Below are 15034 nucleotides of genomic sequence, written 5' to 3'. Positions count from 1 at the left end.
AGGTGTTAATGTTTCACAGAATGAACGGACTGACAACAGGTGTTATCTCAGAGTTCCTGAATTTTGTCATTTTTATGGACTCAGAGGCAAAGAGAAGACTTACACATTCAATGTGGACCCAAAAAAAAAAGACACAAATATCAGGCTAACTGTAAATTTCAGTGTCAGTAACACTGCTCTAGTATTTGTGGCTATTGGTTGTTAACACTGATCCAACTACGTGTTTCTAAAAGCCTTATGTACTTGCAAAACTGAGCTGTAAAATCTGAAAGTTGATCAAAATAATCTTGGAAACCTTGAAAAAGTAAAGTAAATATAACTATGAATCTTGATTTATGCTTATTTTACATCTAATTGTTAAATTTGCTCAAAATCTATCTGTACTTACTTAATTTTATGAAGTTTTTCCATCTTAAAAATGACAAGTGGAATTACCTTGTTCCTCTTAAGTGGTAGCAACTTCAGCAAAACAATTTAGCCCTACTTAACTCTTTTTTTGCCAGTGATGAAGTTTGGAGCCCTGGGGGTTCTGTTTTGTTTAAGAAAATTTAAATACAACTGACCAATTTGCAACCAGCAGAATACACACACACACACACACACACACACACACACACACACACACACACACACACACACACACACACACACAAAATTGTAACTTTTAAGTTGCAACAACTTCACGAAATCAAGTCAATAAGACTATATTTTAAGTAAACTACATGATTAGATACAAAGTAACCATAAAGTAGTACTTAAATCTACTTTCAGGGCAGTTTCTCAGATTCTTTTAAATAAAAATCAGCAAGTCAGATGTTACAGTGTGCTGCATATGACAATCACAATAAAATCACAAAAATAATCCAGGGCCACACTGTCACCAACCAGAAGGGCCCCCCTGGAAACCTGTGACCTCCTCTGATGTGTGTTTAGTCCAGTCAGCTCAGAGGAAAAGTTTCGGAGGAAGTCCTGGTCGGTCTGCAGAAGTTAGGTTGGAGGTGACAAGAGAGCGCTGTGTCACTTCCTCAAACAGAACACACACGTATGATATCTGATAGAAACGCTTTCATCAACACTGCTGGTTGAGATCCACATTGAACAAAGGAAAAAAATTATTGAGATATTAAAAACAGAAATATTGCCTCTGAAGGTTATTTTTTCTTAAATAATAAAAATGAAAAAAATAAGGGTGATCAATAAACTCATTAAAAAGTGTACGTTTCTGATACAAGGTCAAAAGTCTTGATGACATGGTCATTATTCTGTCACACAACCTGTTTTTCTTGACCACTGCTCCAAATCATCAGAATAAAGACCAACATTTTAAGCAAAGAAGAGGAACAGAGGAAAAGCTGCACAGCACAAAACGCAAAAAAGAGACCACACCAAAATTGTGAAAGAGTCAAAAGGGAGGAAACCTAGCAGATGCAAGTTCCACTTTCAAGATGGAAATGTGCAATTGGATGCATCAGTATTTTATATATATAGGCTATATATTTTTGGTAAGGGCGTGGCCTTCTTTGGAAGATACTGCCCGGGTCAACATGTTCTTGTCATAATTTTTATTGATGATTGAGGGTACTTGCTAGTGTGTCTGTGAATCCACTTTAACTTTATAACTGCCTCTCCCAAAACTGACAAACACATAACACATAAAAATTACTCGTGTGTGTGGGGGGCTAAGGGGGGGGGTAGATATTGAATATTGATACAATAGAGCTATGTGACACATAAATGATTGAGTGTTTGAATAAATTTCAATACTTTTTCCTTTTTTACAAGTTTTAAATGTCTAATGAAATACAGTATTTGTATGTGAATATCAGCCCAGTTAGGAATTCTATTGTATTTATTTATGTATTTAATTGCATCTTTACTCATTTTATTATTTTTATTATTTATTGGTTTTTTTATTTTGTTTTTATTTTTATACCATATTTTATATAATTTATTTTATTTTATTTTGCTGTTTTCAATTTATTCATGATCGCTTTTTAAGTAAGCCCCACCCACCGGATGACGTCAACCATCACTTGACTGAAAACGAGGACTTTTTCAGAAGGACATGACAGGAACGAGGAAGTGACGGAAAACTTCAGAATGAGTTTAGTTGTATTTTTTTCAGTCTCTTTTTCGTCGTGCTTAGTTTACTAATTAAATAAATACTTATCTTATGTTTGTGGTGTCATTTTGATCGTTGTCGAAAAAGTCTGTCGTTGTTAGCTATCGTCTAACGGTTGTGTGACGTCAGCGTCCTATCCCGATGTTGCAGTCCCAGACCTAAACAAGGATGTAGATGAAGATGAAAGTTACTCGGGATCAGTATGGAAACCACAAAACTGCAGGCTAACTCTCACAGAGAACAAGAAAATAACCAGTTAAGGACACGAAAGAGGAAAACCACGCTCTGCCAGAGGTGGGTAGAAGTGGTTAAATTAAACTTAACCTTTGCTTTTAGTGACATTAGCTTCCTTTCGTCATTATGATAGCTAGCAAAAAGCTCAACGGTTGCCACTGTGATTGATACTTTCAACTTAAAGTTCACTATTAGTTTTTAATAATTCATTTTTTTAATCAGTTTTCAGATGTGATTGACTGTATAAAAGTAACCTTACTTAACAGTGTTGTCCTTTAAAATAATTTATTCCCGTTTATAGACTGGACTGGTGGTAGAATGCAACTAAAACGTTACTTTTACTCAAGTACTTTACTCTTGTAGGCACACAATTTTGTAGTATTTCACTCTAACGTTACTTAACATTTTACTCTTAACATTTTATTTTAACTTTTTAACGAGTATAAGTGCTTAAATGAGACTTAACCACGTGTCAGAGGGAAATTATGTACTTTTTTGCTCCATTACGTTTGATACTTTAGTTACTAGTTACTGTGCAGATTCACATTATTGATGTATTATTGTAGATTAAGTTACCTGGTAAAGTAGAAAATAGCCATAGCTTTACCAGCTGCAACATTAAAGTTGTAGTTACACATTAATAATAATAATACTAATAACAACAATAATGCTAATAATAATGATAATAATAATAATAATAACTGCTTTATAAAGGGCACAGAATAAGGTCCATAATGCACTAAATAAATGTGCATCAGTAATGGTAATCAGATCAAAGCCGATATTGTATATTATTCAGAAATGGGTCATTCTGTATGATAAGTTCTCTTGGCACTTTGAGTATATTTTTCGCTTGTACTTAAGTAGTTCTTGTCAACCAAAACTTTGAATGCAGGACTTTTACTTGTAACAGTATTTCTGCACTATTCTATTGATACTTTTACTTAAGCAATCTTTGAAATGGACCAGAATATTTAAATATTATGTTGACTTAGAGTTTGAATACATTTTTGTCATCACTGGTGGAAAACTTCTGCAGTAAAAGTTGTAACAGCAATGCAATAATACAACAGCAAGTTTGTCTCTTCTACTTAGATGCTTCTGTTCGTGTCCCTGCTGATCTTCTGTGTGCCACTTGGGGGCGACACCTCACCAATCACCTGTTACAATGACCAAGGAGATGCTGTTGATTGGTAATTCACCCCTTTATTGAGAACAGTCCTGGACAAAGACTTTTAAAAAATACACTTAATAGTGTGTTTTAACTTTATTAGGTGCCAGGAAGCTAATTAGAAAGTTAAAATACTTTGCAAATCAGTTACTGTCACCTCTCTGTCTCTCAGATGGACTGACTGTCTGGTTCTTTTTCTGTAGGTTTTACATGTACAAGCTGCCTAAAGAGCACGGCAGAAAAGCTCCCTATCTGGGTGAAGTGTATTTACTGCTGGAAAAGGGAAGTGAAGGGTGGACTGCTGGGAAGGGGACAGTGAACGACACCACGGGAGCTCTGGGCAGGACAGTGGGACAGCTGTACTCACAAGGAAAGGTCTGATTATCAGGTGTCTTTTTGTCTGTAACAATAAGGGAACAAATACTGAGTCTAAACATAGTGTAGTCATTTTTTTTTACCGAGAGTTGGAGTTTATGGACTGGAAAATCACCCAGGTGAACGTCAGCGTTCTTCCACATGTGATGCAGAGTTATTATAGAGTTTTCAGTTCCTTGTTATTCATGTATTTAATATATAAATTGATAAATGTGAAACAGTCATGCCAAACTACCTCTTTTGCTATCACAGACTGAACTTTTTAGTTGACAGCTCTCAAAAAAATGCAAATGAAATCCATAGAATATAATAATAATAATAATAATAACAGATTATAGATATCTTTTTGCATGATTGAAACTTTTATCCTAAAATTGACAGTATTAATATGAATATAAATATATGAACCCACTTTAGTATGAATATTTATTTGAGTCTTCATTATGTTTTGTCATTGTGGTTGTTAATCGTTTTATATTAATATTACTTTACATACAATTTTCCCTTTATTCTCTCCCTTTTTTAGCCCAAGTAATATTGTTAGAAAAAAGTTTCTTCCAGACATCAGCAGATGTAACTCATTTTTGCTAATTATGTATTAAATATATGCTCAAGGTAAAACGGCTTTGCCGAACTACCTCTTTTTATGACAGACAAGTCTTCACTTTTTATTTGACGGCTCTTTAAAATGCAGATGATATCCTTAAAAATACTGATTTGTCCTTTTGAGTTTTGCGGATGTAATTTATGCTAAAACATGTTACAAAATCAAAAATATAATTTGGTATTAGTATAAAGTTTATTTGAGGCAACTGTATTATCAACATTTATTTATTTAAAACCTCATTCGCTTTGTCATTGTAGTTGCAAATCTGTCTGTTATTAAAAATTCTTTGCATGTACTTTGCTCTGAAAGCCACAATATAAAAAAAAAACTATATTAAGTCGAAGCAATATCAGTCAAAAATTACTCATAACTTCTTCCAGACATCAGCAAATGTAACTCATTTTTGCCTGCCTCTGCTGTTTCACTGCAGTCATAAGACTTCTCATTTTATAGAAGACTTAAATGCAGTGATAAGCTTTTTTTTTTTTTTTTTAAGAAGTGTCTGCTATAAGCACTTGACATTATTGGATCAGATTAAGAAACTGAGAACGAGAACTGAAAATGACTTTTTTTCTTTTCTAAGCAGTTTGACTGTCTCTGAAATGAACAGCTGTGTGGTGGTTTAACAGCGTAATCACACAAAACATATCATCCTCATCATACCTCAATTTTACAGTGTTATGGCTTTTTATTTTGTTTTCCAGTCAGGTTTGCCTGTGTTTTTTTTATGTTAGGCATTTGGCAAAGTATGATGGCTCTAATTTCAGTAAAAAAAACAAAAAAAACAAAACTCTTCTCTCCACAGAACACAGAAGTGGCGTACATCCTTTACAATGACCAGAGGCCACCTGAGAACTTTGGTGACAGATGGGTTAACAACAGTGAAAGCAGAGGGGGGCACACAAAAGGTGAACACCAGAGCAGTCCATTTCTAATACTGCCATAGCTCAGTAAGAGATTTGACTTTATGCTCAAAATCAGCAAATATGAGTGTTTTTGTACCGTGTATCAGATAAGATAAACTTAACTGTCTTAAAGGAAATTTGTCTTGGGCAAAAAAGTGCTAGACACAGCTGCCTGACATTCATTACAAACAATACATTAACCACAGAGCAAACAATAAACAGTGGACAGGATGGTATCACATGACATGGACATGATGACATGATAAATTAACCATACTATAAGACAATAAATACCATTAAAATGTCTAAAAAAGATGTAATCATGAGACAATAATTAATGCAAACTTAAGCAACTAAGCCTACCTCTTAATTAACCTGCTCCTCAGCTCAGTGAGATGCTGCCATGATGAGGGTTTAACTTTAAAACAATTACTTTTTGTATAAATTCTGTCAAAGTAAGAATGTCAAGTCTATTGCAGCACTGTATAAAATTAAAGATCGCTCAAATCATGCTTCATTATATACCTTATATTTCATACGCCAATACATCACTTACTGTATGGCATTATGAGGAAACTAGTGCCTGTTAATATATTAATATTATATCATGATATGACACTACATGCCATCTTAGATTTTGGATATCGTAATATTGTGTTGTCTCTTCCTAGCTTTAAATGCTGCGTTATAGAAAAGTCGTGTAATTTTCTAAACTTGTACTGTTCTAGCTGTTCTATTATTTGCCATGAACCACATAGTTATTATAACTGCACATTGATGATTATTTATCAAACATTTTATTTTGTAAAAATTTGTAAAAGCACCAATAGTCAGCCCAAGAATTTTGTTGCAATGTCAATATAGAGGTATTTGGTCAAAAATATTTGCCACATTGCCCAGCTCAGCGGGAAATACTTATAAAACAAATGCTAATCCAATTTACATACTTAAAAATGTTGTGAGGTGTGGAGCAGGTGGACCCAAACGCAGGCGACAGGAACTCCATTAAATCACTTTGTATTCCAAGTTGGTGCAGTGAAACAGCAAAATGAAGATCTCATAAGCAAATGAAGGATCCAACAGTCAACTGAAATCTGGGACTTATATACAAATTAGGCTTTCGGGGGGGTGAAGTGTAGGTGGAGAAAAAGGGCGCAGAAGCTCAGGTGAGGGGAATAAGGTGATGAGGAAGGAGAACAGGCAGCAAGCTGAAAAACTGAGGAGCAGGGAAAGACTAACGAGGCTGATGCAGGACAGGTGTGTGGCTGAGGTGAAGGCAACACAGGAGGAGAAGAACACAGTGAACAGAAACAAAAAACACAGTCCTCCCAATAATAAACTGACTGAGTGAAAACAAAGACAAGCTAAGTAATACAGGCAACGTAAATGAGCATATTACATTCGGTCCAGTCTTTCCAAAAAGTCATCTGACAGTGACAAAAGAGAGTGCTACAAAAAAATCTAGAACAAAACTAACAAAATTCAGAGACTCTACATTTTTAAAACAGCACAAGTAATGTATAAGGTCAAAATAATAAAAAAAATGACTGTCTGAAAGTATCTGAAATAAACTGATATTTATCATAATGTAATAGATGTATTAGACGGGGTGATGATGAAGCTACAGAGAATTATCACCTGAATTTGCATTCCCACTTTCAACTCATCCTTAAACTTCAAAGATGTAGCAGGATCAAGGACAAATTCTAATTTTGTTTTTTAAACTTTGTTTAAAAAATGATGAATAAATCTACCTTCTACCTTCATTCTGTGATATATAGAAATAAATTACTTTAGATATGACTATAAATCACACACTGTGAAAATTCACATTACAGCAGCTCAAGAGTAATAAGCAAGAGAAAGAAGGCATTGAGTGATAAATAATGATAATAATATGGCAAAAAAACCCCAGATAAGATAAATATAAAACAAATATAAAATCATTGTACACTATATAAACCCTTCACTTTTTTGGATATTGGATGTAGTTGCACATAATAATTATAATGCACACGGCCAATTATATTTACTATAAAAGTAAAGAAATGTAGAAATATTATTGCACAGTAACTGGTAAAACTTTGCACAATAGGAAACAGGGTTTTATAAACATAAAGATAAATTAGCAAAGTTGAGTTTAGTTAGTTTTTATATGCATTGACTAACCGACTAGAGAGAAAAACTTTGCTGACAGTTTTAATCTTTGCTCCTCAGGTGTCGTCCTGCTGGATAAAAATCAGGGCTTCTGGTTGGTCCACAGCACCCCTAACTTCCCCCCTGTACGACAGGCAGGACAGTATTACTACCCCGAAAGTGGTGTCATCAATGGACAAAACTTTATCTGCGTTACGTACCCATTCGACCGCTTCCAGACCATCGGTAAGAGTTAAGTCCTGCCATGTGGCTGTAGAGAATGGACAGAGCTTTTTTATAAACAACGTTGCAATAAAAATGGATGATGGTATTAGATTGCAATTACATTATGAGAACTGGGAGGTGATAAGGATTCACTCTTAGTCTTCTGTCTGCTATTTTATATTAATGTATAAATATACTTTAATTTAGAGGGAATTTATTTTATAACTTGTATATACACTAAATTTAAAAGCAACATTTTTGTTTTTGCTCCAATTTTTCACAGGTTTAAGTTAAAGATTTAAGACTTTTTCATCCTTTTCATAGATAAATTTATACCAAATTTTGGTCAAAAATGTGTTAAAAAAAACTGTTAGTGAGCACTTCTCCTTTTTAAAGATAATCCATCCACCTGACAGGTTTGGCATATCAAGATGCTGGGCAAACAGCACCATTGCTACACAGGTGTGCCTCATGGTCACAATAAATGACTGGTCTAAATGTGCAATTTGACCACAACGCAATGCCACAGTTGACGCAAGTTTTGAGGAAGCTGCAGAAATGTCCACCAACTGTTGTTGCACGTGAACTTAATGTTCATTTCACCACCATAAGAGTCCTGCAATGTCGTTTCCCTGAATTTGGCAGTACATCCAACTGGCCTCACAACCACACAAGTCAGTTACAGTGACAAACTGCTGTCAGACCAAGGCCCTGGTGAGGGCGACAAGCATGCATGAGCTTCCCTGAGACAGTCTCTGCAGAAATTTATCAGTTGCAAACCAGTTGCTGCATCAGCTGCTCAGGTAGCTGCTCTGAGACAATCTTGCAGGTAAAGACGCTGGATGTGGAGGTCCTGAGGTGGTGTGGCTGCATGTGGTCTGTGGTTGTAAAGCCGTCTGGATGTACTGACAGATTCTCTGAAACAACAAACGACAAATTAAATATCTGTTGAGTATTGGTACACAAAGTCTTTTTTTTTTGCTTAATAGATGAAAAAATATGATAAAATATAATTGAAGTTGTGCAGCGACAAATCTATCTATTTTATCTTTTGAAACCTGAGGAAATTGGCTTAATTATAAAAATAAACAAACAAACAAAAAAAGAGAAGATTTCTCCAAGAAACATAAAAGTAACATAAGTTACATAATTTTAAACATTTAATTGAGACAATTATTAATATAGTTTTCGGGACATTCTTTTTCAATGTTTTGATAATATCTAGTAAACCCACCCAGCTAATTTCCAAATTATTTCCTCGTCACCTTTTACTGTTTCTTTGCAGGACATTCTTTGCAAGTTGCTTATTATTTTTTTCCTGTTTTTGACAAAAATTCATTTTCTCAGGTTTCACAGGTGTAAATGCTAGTAAAAGGTATCTGAATGCAGCACAAGAAATTGATGGCGATCCTGGTCTTTAAGGGTTAAACCTATAATGACATAAAATAAGAGTTTCCCTGTCTTGCGTAGCCTTGAAGAGCTTCTTGATGAAAACAGGTTTCAACATGTTTCAGTGGAGTCTGAGTTTCCCACGAGGGTATGAAAGCTGTTTCTAAGTCTTTCCCAGGAATATTGCAATGCCTCTGAAACCCTATATATCCGTCCTTCTGTCTCATCTTGAAAAGGATTTCCACAGTAATTATTGTCTTGTCCCCCAGCACTTAATAATCCAGTCAGGTATTGACACAACAACAACAACAAGATAATGCAGATCCTGGATAATCAGCGTAAACAGGTGTCATCACCATGTCGCCGCGCTGCCTGCGTGCAGTTCCCTGGCAGACCCAGCAGTTGGCACAGTTGCTATGGCAGTGCCTGGGGTAATGTAATTAGATTGAGGTGTGTTACCATAGAGATATCAGCCCTCACACTGCGGCATGCATTTGCTCCATCTGATTCTCACCTCTCCAGCTGGGATGCTGAGAGTGTGACGATGTCCGGGGTGACGTGGATACACAGCGGATAAATGCTTTGTCAAACAGCTAAGAAGGCGTCACGTTTCATTTCAGAGCACCTCGCAGCATCAATGTGCACATTTGGGAGGAGAAACTGAGATTTGACACAAATATAAGTAAAATTAAGTAAAGCACCAGACATGGGAATTTTATCATGGCTTGTTGCTGTTTTCCCAGCAGCTTTTTAGGCGACAAATTTGGGTGTATTGTAGGGACCCTTTGCTGTTTTCCCAGAAGACATCTACACACTAAATGCAGGTGTTTTGTCATGGCCCGTTGCCATATTTCCAGTGGCTTTTTAGGCATCAAACGTGGATGTTTTTTTTAGTGACCCATGACTCTTTTACCAGGGGGTGTAGTGCTACGAAAAGCAGTTGATTTTTACAGAGAAGGTTGTTTCTAGCAGGGATTGTGTCCCCAAAACCATGTAACTAAAACATGATTTTTCAGAACCATAACCAACCACATGTTAAACACAACACTGATAAAACATAAAGTTTCAACATATTTGCTATATATTAACATGCAAATGGAACATAACTGTGGTTTGCAGAAAAATTCGATGACAACATTATACTATTGTGTCACGAGGGAGTTCAGGATTAGGACCCAAATGCAAAACAAAACAAGCAGCCAGGTGTACAAAAAAGCGAGCTTTTATGCTGAATAAGTGCAAATAAAATACAAACCAAAAACTAAACTGAAACAAAGCAGGATATCAACGAAGAACTCAGGTGAAGAACGCAGCAAACACACAGGAGAACACAGTGAGGATAACAGGCTGTGATCACAGCAGAGATAACAGACGAACTGACAAGGGACAAAGTGAAATACACAGGTGGATATGAACCGAGAACTAATCAGCACAACGACACACAGCTGGGGTAGGTGTTCACAAGGAAAAGGAGGAAATACAGCGATTGGCTAACAAATGAAGGTGTGGCAGGGAACACAAGGGTGGAGCAAATAAGACTAAAACAGAGCAGCTGTGCTTGTAAGACTAACAAGAAAGGAGAGACCAGAAGGATAAAAGACAGGTGAAACTCATCAGGGAAACTCAAGGGTGGGAAAACCCAAAAAGACAGGAAATAAAACCAGAGATAACACATGAGGAGTGATAATCCAAAAAAAACACAGGAAAGAGAATATGATCAACAAGACACGAGGAAAACAACAACAGAAAACCCCAAACCTAAGATTGTGACAGTATGCTGATGTTTAGCAGGTGTAATATTTACCATCTTTGTTTAGCTTGCTAGCGTGCTAACATTTAACACAAAGAAGAGCTGAAGATGAAGCTGAAGTATTGGATACTTTGAAAATTTAAGCTCATGATGGTGTAAGTCGAAAAAATAGGGATCACCAAAATAATCACAGTCATAATCCTAAGGGGGCATGAATAGCTGTACCAAATTCATCGACAGTGCATCCAGAAATGGTTGATATTTCACTCAAAACTGAAACAAAAATTCATGTTGGTGCTTGATAAAAAGTCAGATAATCACCAAAGTCTTTAGGAATCATATTCTAGGAGTCATGAATATCTGTGCACAATTTAAAAATAATAGACCAAGACATTGTCACCTTTGAATTTGAGAAATTGGATAGATGGTAACTTTTCATTATCAACTAACTTCCTGAATCATCCAAAGAAAATAATTTATGAGCTGATCAATAGTGAAAGTAGTTGTCAGTTGCAGCCTTAATGGAGCTCTTGGCCTAATGGAGTCTAAGTGAGCTGAAGTAAATAATGTGGTGAGGTTACAACTTAATTTAAGTGTACAGCATCACACTGTAGTTACTGACAACACATTTTATATAGGTTTATGTTTTAATGATGTAGGCCAATAAGGGAACAACTTGCATACTGTAATGAATGTTTGTGTCAAAACAGGAAGGTAGAAAGATGAATTACACATAACAACATAACTCTAAAGATGCACATATGGATTTTTGCAGTAAAGAGTAAAGACCTTACACTGTATGTATAGCTATATTATCGCCCTGTCATCTGTAGCCCTGCAAAGTTTCCCAGTGCATGTTATTGATGTGGCTCTGCACCAGTGTCACGAAGACAGTGCTGTTCATTTACTGTACCGAACCAACAAAGTGATTCTGGAGTGCCGTTAGCAGCGTTTGTCTTAAATCTAATTTGTTTTGCACCACAGGAGAGCAGCTTCAGATCAATCAACCTAATGTGTATGACTGCGACGTCCCCGAGTCCTTGGCGTCCCTGGTTCCTGCGCTGGCTGCTGTCTGTCGGAAAAAACATCTGTCTGGTCACATCTCTCCACACATCAAACCTGCTTCCAATCGCAGCGTTACTCTGACCTCAAAGGATGGCACCAACTTCATCAGCTTTGCCAAAGGAGCTTCTTTTAACAATGGTACGACTTTGGAGAAGTAAAAGTAGTTCACAGTTTGTTCTTCTTTGTGTCAGCTTCACCCTGAGTTTCCTTGCAGGTAAACATGAGCCAATCTGAGCATAATTTTAATTCTTGATAATATTTTGTCCTCTGTGCTTTTATTTACCTTAAGACCAGTTTACAGGCAATAAGATGACAAAGACATGTTCCTGTCTATCCTCACTGTCTTTCTCATCAGACCTGTACCACTCCTGGGTGGCCCCCACACTCCAGTCAGACCTCCTGGTCCAGTTCTGGGTTCGCTCTACGGGCATCCTCCCCTCTGACTGCTCGCAGGGCTGGAAGGTCCTGGACATCACACTACTCAACCCGGGGCAGACGTTCAGATTCCACACCAGCCAGGACCACTCCAAGTGGGCTGTCAGTCCCACGGCGGCTGGGTCAGGGGCCGGAGAGGGAGGAGGAGGCTGGGTGTGTGTGGGAGACATAAACCGGAACCAGGCGGAGGAGAAGCGAGGCGGTGGCACGGTGTGTCTTCAGGACCCGGTGGTGTGGAAGGCTTACCGGATGGCGGCACTGGAGTGTGAGGCTTGTGCAGGAGGAACGATCCAGTGTTGACGCGCTGCTGGAGCCCAGTGGGTTAACTGTACTTAAGGACCGTCATGTGTTGATAAGGCTGATATATATATATATATGGTATCCTTATTAGTTGAGCTTTAACGTTAGCTAGCTCAGTGGTGCTAGATGCACGCTTACTTCTGCGTGGTGATATGATTGGCGGGTGTAGTTCAGTAGCAAGAAAATAGTTTCTTTATGAAACTGCTCACAACAAGGTCAGTGGATTATCTTGAGTAACTGGGTCATGATTTCTGGAAAGAGTTTTTTTTTTAGTTTTTCCAATGTCATTGTTATTATTTTTTAACGTTTGGAGCACCATAAGACAAGTGCCATTTAGTTCCATTATATTTGCGAGAAGGCCGACATTGCTACGGCCGACATCTCCAACGTTTGGCGACTCGCACCAAAACAATCCAGACTGACAAATAGCACTACAGGTGAAAAAGTTTTCTTTTGATTTTGGTTGGACTGTCCCTTTAAGCATTTTTCTGACATTAAACTTTCATGACTGACATAAAAAAACATCTTTAGCTATTATTTCTTAAAAGTTAACTCGATAAGCAGGAATGTGTTTGTGCGGTCTGATCAGATTTGATTGATAGTGACTAATCAACACACCAAGTGACAACAGATTCAGATTTAAGTGTTAAATGTTCCCAAATCTTGATTGATGCATGAACGTATTTGACATCACATTTTCCCAGCAAAGCCCCGCCCATTTTAAACCAGCTAAAATGAGAAATAAATAAAGAAATTAAATAACTACAATGGATCCAAAATAATGTGTTCATATGGGACCCCAGGGCTCACAATAAAAGGTGGATTTAAGAGACATGTTTTCGGAGCCTCTAAGGCACAAAAAACATTTTACTTGTTCAGAATGATTATCGGTTGTTATCAGCGGCCGTTTCATCCTCCTTCAAACTAAATGCATACGGAACAATGCTGGAGGAGGACAAGTAGTCAAATCTGACAGAAAGCAGAGGGCTTTATGGGAAATATGGTGTTCATTTTGAAAGACACAAAAACCTCAAAGTGCCACTTTCAATGAAACAGTTTGTTCAAGTGTCTTCATAGCCGCCAGCTACTCTTTTAACTGAAACTGAAGAGACAACGTTGCAAAATGTATTCAAGTACTGCCTCACCAGCTTGGACTTTTTTCCTGTTTTTAAATCTTTGAAACCCAAGCAAATTGGCTTGATTTCTTTCAAAAACATAGAAATAAGGCAAGTGGCAAATGAACAACAAATGATCCCCAAATTAGCAAGAAATTAGTAAGAAGTTAGAAGAAAATTCCCTGAAAATTAACATAATTTTTTAGGAAAACAAACAAAAAAGCAAAAAAATGTAATAAAATATAGTATAATGAAATGGTATATATATTCCCATTGTAACATAATTTTAAATATATTATTATAATAATTACAAATATAACTTTCTGAACACTATTTTCTGTTTCTCTTTGAAGATCATTCTCTTGTCAGCTTTTACTTTTTTTAAAATTTGCATTACATTAGTTGTTGATTATGCTACCTTTTTTTAACCATGTTTTTAACAAAATGTAACTATTTTGCATAAAACTTGTAATTGCTTGCGAAAGGTGCTTTAATTCAGCACAAGAAAACTGATGTCTAGGTGTTAAAGGGTTAAAACAACTTTAGCTAGTTGTTGGGTTTGTTCTCAGGGGATTTTAAATGTATGAAAAATGTGGGATTAATTGCACTGTTGTATGTGTCCATCTGCAGTCTAACACCGCGTCCACGCTAACCGATTTCTGTGGGGCAGAACGATTCCAAATTTTTAAATAACAAGAGACCAACAGATCCAACTAAATCTATCATGCATAGCCCTGCCAACATAGTAGTTTTGCAGAGATTTATGAATGGAGCAGAACCAAAAAACAAACTACAACTTTGAAAGGTCTGAGCCCTGGTAAAGCAATATGTAACATTCAGCACTGACATAATTAAACTACAGACACTGACAACATTCGGGTGTGAGGATGCTTTAATAGTTTGTGTTTCATGAATGCTTGTGTTATTAACTGAGTTTGTGTGTGTTTATGAATTTCACATTTCCACATACATTCTTTGATTTTGCTTGAAGATGAAAATGCTGGCTATTTGGAATAAAAAGTCTAAAACAAAGGTGTATTTTTTTCCTCATTGATGTATATCCACCTTGTCCATGAGAAAAATAAATGCATGTGTGTATTTGACACACAGACAGCTTTAATTCTATTTATGGGTTACTCAGCAGCATGAAAAATATCTGTATGAATGTGGAATATGTTACAGCACATCAGTCAAAAGCAATAAAA

At 36.6% G+C, this 15034-nt stretch overlaps 1 protein-coding gene across 1 annotated transcript; it reads left to right on the top strand.

Annotated features, from left to right (window-relative positions):
- The first annotated feature begins 2237 nt into the window (after positions 1-2237).
- dnase2 (deoxyribonuclease II, lysosomal) lies at positions 2238-14865 on the top strand. Its single transcript, XM_042490371.2, has 7 exons — positions 2238-2416; positions 3452-3549; positions 3731-3902; positions 5315-5417; positions 7632-7796; positions 11899-12117; positions 12335-14865. The coding sequence occupies exons 2-7, from the start codon at positions 3452-3454 to the stop codon at positions 12712-12714; spliced, it is 1137 nt and encodes a 378-aa protein (XP_042346305.1). The 5' UTR covers positions 2238-2416; the 3' UTR covers positions 12715-14865.
- Positions 14866-15034: the final 169 nt, after the last annotated feature.

The sequence above is a fragment of the Plectropomus leopardus genome, chromosome 11, assembly GCF_026936395.1.
Source record: "Plectropomus leopardus strain MGB_pleo_1.0 chromosome 11, ASM2693639v1, whole genome shotgun sequence".
Taxonomy (NCBI): Eukaryota; Metazoa; Chordata; class Actinopteri; order Perciformes; family Serranidae; genus Plectropomus; species Plectropomus leopardus.
The sequence above is the reverse complement of the archived record's forward strand: the minus strand, read 5'-3'. Positions and strand labels throughout refer to the sequence as shown.